Below are 9,610 nucleotides of genomic sequence, written 5' to 3' on the forward strand. Positions count from 1 at the left end.
GATAAGGCTTAGAAGGTGTGTTCCCAGTTCTCTGTGACGTTAATCAGGGAGGTGATTAAGTGCACAGAGAATTGTTTTTCTTTCTCTTAGATCTACACTGGTGAGAGTTTAGATAGAAAAGAGAGAGGGTGAGTTTTATTCTCTTAGCAAAAAAAAAAAAAGAGAGAGAGGGTTAGATTCATTCTTAGTCGGGATCAATCCTATTGGGTAGAATAGGTTGAGTAAGGGCCGAGACAAAATTGTATCATTGTAAGAGATAAATTTTGTTAATAAGATTGAAGAGAAAAGCGTGGGCTTGGCGCGTTCCAAGTGTAAATCAGTGTGTTGTGTGTCTCTATACCCTTTCATTGCTCTATATAGAAAGTACATACAAATTTATTCTCATAATTATGTTATATTCTTCATCTAAACAATATCCAGATAAAATATATTCCCAACTTAAACCCACTATTTCTTTTTGCATTTATTCAATATATGTATAAGTGTATTTACAATTTTTTAAAATGCATTGAAATATATAGAATTGTATTTCATAATATGTATATAAATATGCGTAGCGCGGAAAATCTCCTAGTATATATAAATGTATATCTATTGGCAGACTAAGTAACACAAAACACAGTTACTAATTAGCTTTCGAAGTTCCAATTTTTATAAAGTTATACACAATAGCTTGCCCTCTTTCTTTCTCTTTCTCTCCCTTAGCTTAAACCGAAGACTATAGCTGCATGTGACGGAGTCATATCAAGATAATATTTTTGTTTATTTTTCTGGAGGCGAATTATACACAAGCATGCATGAAAACGAAAAAATGACTTAATGTTCACTTTGTGGGTTAATATGAGCAAATATTTGATCTAGAATTTATTTTAGATACAGTTCAATACTCAAATATCATATGATAATGGTTTTTTCAATATTAAAAGCCCAATTTGTATCATCAAGGACCATATTTATGCTGACAATATGGACATCGAACTCTGCATATGTTAAAGAGAAAGAAAGGGTTGAAGCAAGTTGCCAAGATAAATTTTATTGACATGAAATCCCTTAATTTACTTATAGCATTTGCTGCCTAATTAAGAAATTTTATGGACATGAAATCCCTTAAATTACTTAAAGCCCTTAGCTTCATGGAATCATGGGTGCATATATAAATGTTAATAATTAAGTAATTCAACTAATTTAGCACCTAGTAAAAAAACCAAAGAGATAATTTATTTCACGTCAAGTGTGTATCTCCGCATATGTAAACATTTTTCCACCCTATTAGTTCATTTGAATTAATATTTTGTTGACAAAAAAAAAAAGGCGGCAGTTGCCTATTTTTTTAGTTTATGTGTTTTCATCATAATTATTAATACAATAAGTTAATTTCCATAACATGTGGTCATTTTTCTCAATTTAAATTGTTTTTTAGTTACTAATAGTCTTGTGTTCGAGAAACAGTGAATAGAGTGATGGGTTTTGATTTTAGTCTAAATCCATCAGATGGCCTATAAATGAAGAAGTCGATTACCAAATTGTGAAGGTTATAGATTTTACCAAAATTTAAAGGTTTAGGACAGTTAAAAGACTTTTATTCTTTTAATCTCTTTTTATTTCCACACAAGAAAACAAAATGATTACAATATTGGGTTAAGTTTGTTTCGGTAACATTTGGCATTATCAATCGTTGTTCCACAAAATATTATTTGTGCTGTACATAAATAAATACATATAAGTAACTAATTACTAAACTAGATAAAATTAAGAAAGAATTACTCAAATGTTATCCAAAAGTTGGTTTATTACCTAAATCTATAAATCTTTTGAAATTTACTAGAATGTTTAGTGCTCTGGGTGTAATTACAATTTACCCCTTGGGTTTTGTTTTTCGAATTGGAGTAAAAAATTTTTAAAAAAATACACATCAGCAAATTAAAATACACATCAGATATGATTTAACACGTCATTAAGCAGTTTTTTTAGATCCACAGTTTTGTTTTCTCTTGTTTATATCGAGAGGGAAAGTGAATAGTATTAACTGTTCAAACCGCGAAAAAAAAAATTATCGAAACTCTCATCTCTCGTCGCCGGCGATACTATCATTGTCCACTCTCTTGCCGTCAATCTCCCGCCGTCATCTCTCGCCGTCTTTCTTCTTCGTCGCACTCTCTTTCTTCAATTGGCTCTCTCTCTCTCTCTCTTCGTCTTCTTCGTCTTCTTTGTCTTCGTCTATCCGGTATGTGTCGACTGTTTAATTTCGAGTTTTCCGGCTGAATGTGGGTTTTTTTGATGATTTACGGCTGATTGTCGCCGTTGTTAATGACGGCTGGCTGATTTGTTAGATTTATACGATTTGATGGCTGATTTACTTTTTGTTTTATGTTGCGGCTCAGTTATTTTAGGGTTTACGGCTGATTTGTTAGATTTATTCGATTCGATGGCTGATTTACTGTTTGTTTTATTTTGCGACTGAGTTACGGATGAGTTGTGACTGATATATTTTGTGCTTTAGATCTGAGTTATGTGTTTGTAGCTGAGTTATGTTATGCTTTGTGTATGAGTTTGTTTTATGTTATGGCTGATTCATGTTATGATTTACTTATGAACTATAACAGATGTCGATGGTGATTATTTCTTCTGAAGAACAAGCAAGGGATTACCCCCCAAGACTATACGCTAAAATAGAGTCTAGAGATATAAACACAAATTTCAGGATGAAAGAATTCCCTCAGATTAGGGAATCAATAGGACTGGATGCGTGGGATGAAACGAAGAAAGTACCAATTGGAATAATCTCTAAGCTAGTTGATAGCCAATTCGTCTGGTCTGGTAAGGTTGTTCATTTCCTACTATGTAACCAGTTAAGGGTACATAAGAAGGAGCTTTGGTTTGTGGTCGGCGGTCAACCTATCAGGTTTGGGTTGAATGAATTTCATTATCTGACGGGGTTAAACATAGACCCAATGCCTACTGAACAGTTTGAACTTGAAGAGGAACACAAAAAGTTCTTCCGACTTTTGAAAGTGCCTGGTGGGGCAGGTCCAACGCTACTTGAACTCAGGGAAGCATTAAAAGTGTGCCGGGGATGGGTTAACCTTGATCATCGTAAATGGTTGGGGCTGTTGCTTCTTCAACACATTGGACTTTATGGTTTGCATCATAACTCTAGAATTCCATATGAAAGTGCCAAAAGAGTTTTTGATGATGAAGCAATGAAGACGTATCCGTGGGGTCGGTCAGCATTTGAAGCTCTTGTTGATTCCATAAAGATGTTGAACCCTACGGGAAAGTCGTACACTCTTAGTGGGTTTACACCCGTGTTACAGGTTTGGGCGTATGAGTCCATCAAATGCTTTGGAGAACGGTTTGGGAATTCATCAGCTGAAGATGGTGTCATGCCGATGCTTCAATGGGGTGGAAACCGTACACGTTCATCGCTGGAAACCGCAATTGCTGAAGAGATCAAAGCGCTTGGTGAGGTAAGGTTTATATCTGGTTGAGTGATTGTTTAGTAATGGATGAGTTATGATTTAGTTATGGCTGAGTTATTGTTTAGTAACGGCTGAGGTATGTTTTAGTAATGGCTGATTTATGCTTTAGTGTTGGCTGAGTTATGTTTTAGTAATGACTGATTTATGCTTTAGTCTTGTCTGAGTTAAAACTTACTAATGGGTTTCATAATCTCTTATGTTACAGATGCGTGTGATTAATATGGTTATGAAGGAAAATGGCTGAGAGCTATTTCATTCGTGGCCAGAAGAAGAAGACGACCCAGCAATCGATCGCCTGATCGAAGACATACATCTGAATACGTTTGTTAAAGGTTTTTGGGATGTTAAGGGGAGTGATAAGAAGAAAAAGAAAAAGAAAGCTGAAGCAGTTGGTGAGTCTGAATCTCCTCCCGCAAAGAAGCGGAAAGTCCAGAAGATGAAAGTTTCCAACAGTCAGGAAACTAGTGAAGGAGTTGCACAGGAGAGGAAGATGAAAGAAAAAAAGGTAAGTGAGGAGGAAGATGTTGGGGAAGATGTTGGGGAAGATGATCTCTACGAATTGATCTCTAAGTTATACACAAGGTTTGACACCGTTGATAGGAACATTGAAAATGTATCGGCGAATCTGGAGAAAAAGATGGATGGAAGGATTGAAACCAGGCTTGGATCTTTTGAGACGGACCTCAAACAGATGAAAGAGCTCGTGCTTCCAAAGAGCACGACTGACCAGACTTTAATTATGGGACAGGAACTAAATAACCTGGGACATGGACAGGAGCTTCAGACATCAAAAGGTCCACCAAAAGTTCCGGTAATGTCTGGTTTATCTTTGTTTTATGGCTGATTTTTCAGAATGTTTAGGCTGAGTTATTATAGTTTTAACTGTCTTCGCTATGATATACAGGAAAATAACTCTTTGACTTCTCCTAAGAAGTCTCCAGATGCTAAGAAACCAGCTGATATGAAAACATGGCCTTCCACGAGGAGAAATGCCAAAGAGTTAGAGGCGTCAGAGAAGGCCAAAGAGTTAGAGGCGGGAGAGAAGGTAATGTCTGATTTATCTTTGTTATGGCTGATTTTTTAGAATGTTTAGGCTGAGTTATCATAATGTCTAATTTATCTTTGTTTTATGGCTGATTTTTCAGAATGTTTAGGCTGAGTTATTATAATTTTAATTGTCTTCGCTATGATATACAGGAAAAGAACTCTTTGACTTCTCCTAAGAAGTCTCCAGATGCTAAGAAACCAGCTGATACGAAAACAGGGCCTTCCACGAGGAGAAATGCCAAAGAGTTAGAGGCGTCAGAGAAGGCCAAAGAGTTAGAGGCGGGAGAGCCGGTAATGTCTGGTTTATCTTTGTTTTATGGCTGATGTTTCAGAATGTTTAGGCTGAGTTATTATAATTTTAATTGTCTTCGCTATGATATACAGGAAAAGAACTCTTTGACTTCTCCTAAGAAGTCTCCAGCTGCTAAGAAACCAGCTGATACGAAAACAGGGCCTTCCACGAGGAGAAATGCCAAAGAGTTAGAGGCGTCAGAGAAGGCCAAAGAGTTAGAGGCGGGAGAGAAGGTAATGTCTGATTCATCTTTGTTTTATGGCTGATTTTTCAGAATATTTAGGCTGAGTTATTATAATTTTAATATACAGGAAAAGAACTATTTGACTTCTCCAGATGCTAAGAAGTCTCCAGCTACTAAGAGACCAGCTGATACGAAAAGACGGCCTTCCACGAGGAGAAATGTTAAAGAGTTAGAGGCGGCAGAGGAGGCCAAAGAGTTAGAGGCGGCAGAGAAGGCCAAAGAAGTAGCTGCGTTAAAGAAGCCCAAAGAAGTAGCTGCGGCAAAGCATGCTAAAGAAGTAGCTCCGGCAAAGCATGCTAAAGAAGTAGCTCCGGCTGGAGGTAGATGTGGAGGTAGATGTAGAGGTAGAGGTAGAGGTAGAGGTAGAGGTAGAGGTAGAGGTAGAGCGCCTAAAAATCCTACTGCTGCTGTTGTGGCTGCTGGTGTTAAGCCGTTGAAATTTGTACTACCTGGAGAAGCTGGTTCAGAAGCTGGTGCAGAAGCTGGTGCAGAAGATATTACAGATGAGTATTTTGCTGAAGCCGACTCACTTGAACCTGAACCTGAGGATGATGAGGAGGAAAAGATTAGGCTTGATAGAATTAAAGCTTTAAGGCTGGAGAGTGTTAAGCTGTCAGCGGATGGGAGTGCATTGAATACACAAAAAGATCATCCAAGCTGGATTTTCCCTAATATTGGAGACAACGGACTGACGTGCATGAGGAAGAACTGTTCACCTGGACCTGGAATATATGATCCTCTGGCACCTGTTGATCCGGTCAAGTTTCAGAAACTTTTGGAGTACCTAAAGAAAGCCGAGTATGACCCTTTAGACCCTTTTGCTTAACAAGTTAATAACAGCTTGTTAACATTATATTAACTTGTGTTTATTTGTTTGTTAGGAATATCCCGTTAGGCAAAGGCGGAATGGAAATTGAATTCTATAGGGTGCTAATCACCGAACGAAAGGAATGGCCAGTGAAGCCAGAAGAATATGGTAAATATGGGTGGCTTACTGATGAAGTAAGTTTATCTTAATGTCTTAGTTATTGTTGTCGTTGTCTGACTTATATTACATTATGGCTGCGTTGTTGTTTACTACTCAGTTTTCTGTTGTACAGCACTTGGGCGCGTTTATGAGAGTCCTTAGGTGTAGGTACAAACGAGATCCCTTCCCATTCCACAACAAACGCATTGCGTTTATAGACCCGTGGTTCACCAGTGAAATGGTTCACCGTCATTATCCGTTGTTCAAGTCCGAACCCAAGTTTTTTACAATGACTGGCAATTGTTATGAAGAATTAGTTAAAGGTTTGATTCCATCAGATGAACAAACTAATTTGAAGTGGATAGAAGATGTGGATCACCTGTATATTGCTCCACAAATTGGAGGCGATCACTGGGTGGCGCTGCACGTGGATCTCAACAGAAGGCATATTGATTGCTATGATAGCATAGTGGGATAAGTAACCGGAGAGAGTGAGCTTAGAATGCTTAATGCTTGTAGGGCGTTTACGCGGATGATTCCAGCAATGATGAACGCGAACGTTCCTCACGAAATTCGTACACCTACTTACAAACAGTTTACCTTCAGGAGGAGGACAGTCTCCAAGGTCCCGCAAAACGTACAGATTGGTGACTGTGGCATGTACAAATTAACACCAATTTCACAATGTTAGAATTACCTCAGATTAGGGAATCAATAGGACTGGATGCGTGGGAAAAAACAAAGGATGTACCAATTGGAATAATCTCTAAGCTAGTTGATAGCCAATTCGTCTAGTCTGGTAAGGTTGTTCATTTCCTACTATGTAACCAGTTAAGGGTACATAAGAAGGAGCTTTGGTTTGTGGTCGGCGGTCAACCTATCAGGTTTGGGTTGAATGAGTTTCATTATCTGACGAGGTTAAACATAGACCCAATGCCTACTGAACGGTTTGAACTTGAAGAGGAACACAAAGATTTCTTCAGACTTTTGGAAGTGCCTGGTGGGGCAGGTCCAACGCTACTTGAACCCAGGGAAGCATTAAAAGTGTGCCGGGGATGGGTTAACCTTGATCATCGTAAATGGTTGGGGCTGTTGCTTCTTCAACACATTGGACTTTATGGTTTGCATCATAACTCTAGAATTCCATATGAAAGTGCCAAAAGAGTTTTTGATGATGAAGCAATGAAGACGTATCCGTGGGGTCGGTCAGCATTTGAAGCTCTTGTTGATTCCATAAAGATGTTGAACCCTACGGGAAAGTCGTACACCCTCAGTGGGTTTACACCCGTGTTACAGGCTTGGGCGTATGAGTCCATCAAATGCATTGGAGAACGGTTTGGGAATGCATCAGCTAATGATGGTAGCATACCGATGCTTCAATAGGGTGAAACCGTACACGTTCTACGATGGTATCGGTAATTGCTGAAGAGATCAAAGCGCTTGGTGAGGTAAGGTTTATATCTGGTTGAGTGATTGTTTAGTAATGGCTTCGCTATGATTTAGTTATGACTGATTTATTGTTTAGTAACGGCTGAGTTATGGTTTAGTGTTGGCTGAGTTATTGTTTAGTGTTGGCTGAGTTATTATTCCCTGATGGGTCTCATATTCTCTTATGTTACAGCTGCGTGTGACTAAAATGGTTATGAAGGATGATGTACGGGAGCTATTTCATACGTGGCCAGATCAAAAAGACGACGACCCAGCAGTTGATCGCCTTATCCAAGACATACATGAGGATAAGTTTGTTAAAGGTTTTTGGGATGTTGATTCTGACTCTCCTCCCGCAAAGAAGCAGAAAGTTGATTCTGACTCTCCTCCCGCAAAGAAGCAGAAAGTCAAGAAGGTGGTAGTTTCCAACAGTCAGGGTGGTGGATCTGGTGAAGGAGCTGAACAGAAGGTGGTAGTTTCCAACAGTCAGGGTGGTGGACCGGTTGGAACTCTCATTGAGTTGGTGTCTAATTTAACCTCAAGGTTTGACACCTTGGAAAAAAACATTGGAGATAGAATAGAAGAGAGGATGAATGAAAGGTTTGAAACCAGGTTTCGTATTCTTCTTTCTTTCTTGGGTCTTTTGTTCTGTCAGTTTCCTAATAAGTATTAAAACGTCTCTCGATATTACAAAAAGTGTTGTTAGGGAAGCACGAAAAATCACTAATTCTGTGCCTGCTCAAATCCACACGCATAATAAATTCATAAAGTGAGCTTTTTATCACAAGATATTATTGCAAATAATTTAATATTATTATTCGAATTTAGAATTTTATTTTTCTTAAAGTATTAAGAAAAGTCTCTCGATATTATTAAAACGTTTCACGCATTTTTATTTTTTGTAAAAGTATTTGTCCGACAATTTGAAATTATTATTCAAAGTGTTACGTTAAAGTGATGGTTGAGTTATGCTATATTGTGGTTGACTATTGAACTTTATGATTGAGTTATCATTCTGTGATGGCTGAGATATCGTAATAACGACTGATTTATATTTATATGAAAATATAACATAAACGAAATCAAAAAAAAAAAACNACAACTTCCATGTCGATAGGAAGATGTAACAGATAGACAGATCTGTGATTTAAGAGAAGATAAAGAGAAACAATAGAAACGAAGAAGAGATGAAAGAGAGTCAGACATATGAATGAGGAAAATATTAAGGAAGAACAATAGGAAAAACGAAAGGTCGCGTCTATTATTAGGTTAACTTCTGGTTTCCTGCCAAAATATCGCTTGATNCTCGCCCATATCCTCTTGAGAGCACGTATCTGGGATCTGAATAACGTTCCAGCCACCAAATTAGACTGCGTCCAAACCGTTAAAGTATGCTTTGGATCCCATGTGTATTTACGCTACAATTAAAGGAAAGAAACGATAAGAGTATAGAATAATATCAATATGGTTTGTTTTATTGATCTTACCGCGAGGAGGAGAAACCACCGTCTCTTAAAGTGGAAGGGAATCAATCGGTACGTCGGCCACGCATGGTGTCAGTTGTGTTGAAGTATCCCTCCAATCGCGATAGAGAGAATGTGAAGGAACTTGAACCACGTAACAGTGGTTTTGTCAACCAAGGAACCCACACCAGGGTTTAGAACCGGAATATTCTCCCGACCAGTGGCGCAAATGATCGCTTCGACATCTCTAAAAAACTGTCCATCGATGTGAGGAACAACTTCCATGTCGATAGGAAGATGTAACAGATAGACAGATCTGTGATTTAAGAGAAGATAAAGAGAAACAATAGAAACGAAGAAGAGATGAAAGAGAGTCAGACATATGAATGAGGAAAATATAAAGGAAAAACAATAGGAAAAACGAAAGGTCGCGTCTATTATTAGGTTAACTTATGGTTTCCCGCCAAAATATCGCTTGACGGCTGAGTTATAATATTTACGGAAAACGAAAGGACATATTATAACTGAGTTATAGAGAGTAATGGATGGATTATCACAAGGAAAAATTTTGAAGGTAAATGAATGATATATATGATCNCCGTCTCTTAAAGTGGAAGGGAATCAATCGGTACGTCGGCCACGCATGGTGTCAGTTGTGTTGAAGTATCCCTCCAATCGCGATAGAGAGAA

At 38.1% G+C, this 9,610-nt stretch overlaps 1 protein-coding gene across 1 annotated transcript in view; it reads left to right on the forward strand.

Annotated features, from left to right (window-relative positions):
• Positions 7,666-9,610, forward strand: part of LOC104748903 (ubiquitin-conjugating enzyme E2-16 kDa-like) — a 10,838-nt gene continuing 8,893 nt past the window's right edge. Inside the window, exon 1 of the mRNA XM_010470482.1 lies at positions 7,666-8,000. Within this exon, the coding sequence (XP_010468784.1) occupies positions 7,666-8,000 (335 nt within the window). The remainder of the gene's footprint in view (positions 8,001-9,610) is intronic.

This window comes from Camelina sativa, chromosome 15 (genome assembly GCF_000633955.1).
Source record: "Camelina sativa cultivar DH55 chromosome 15, Cs, whole genome shotgun sequence".
Taxonomy (NCBI): Eukaryota; Viridiplantae; Streptophyta; class Magnoliopsida; order Brassicales; family Brassicaceae; genus Camelina; species Camelina sativa.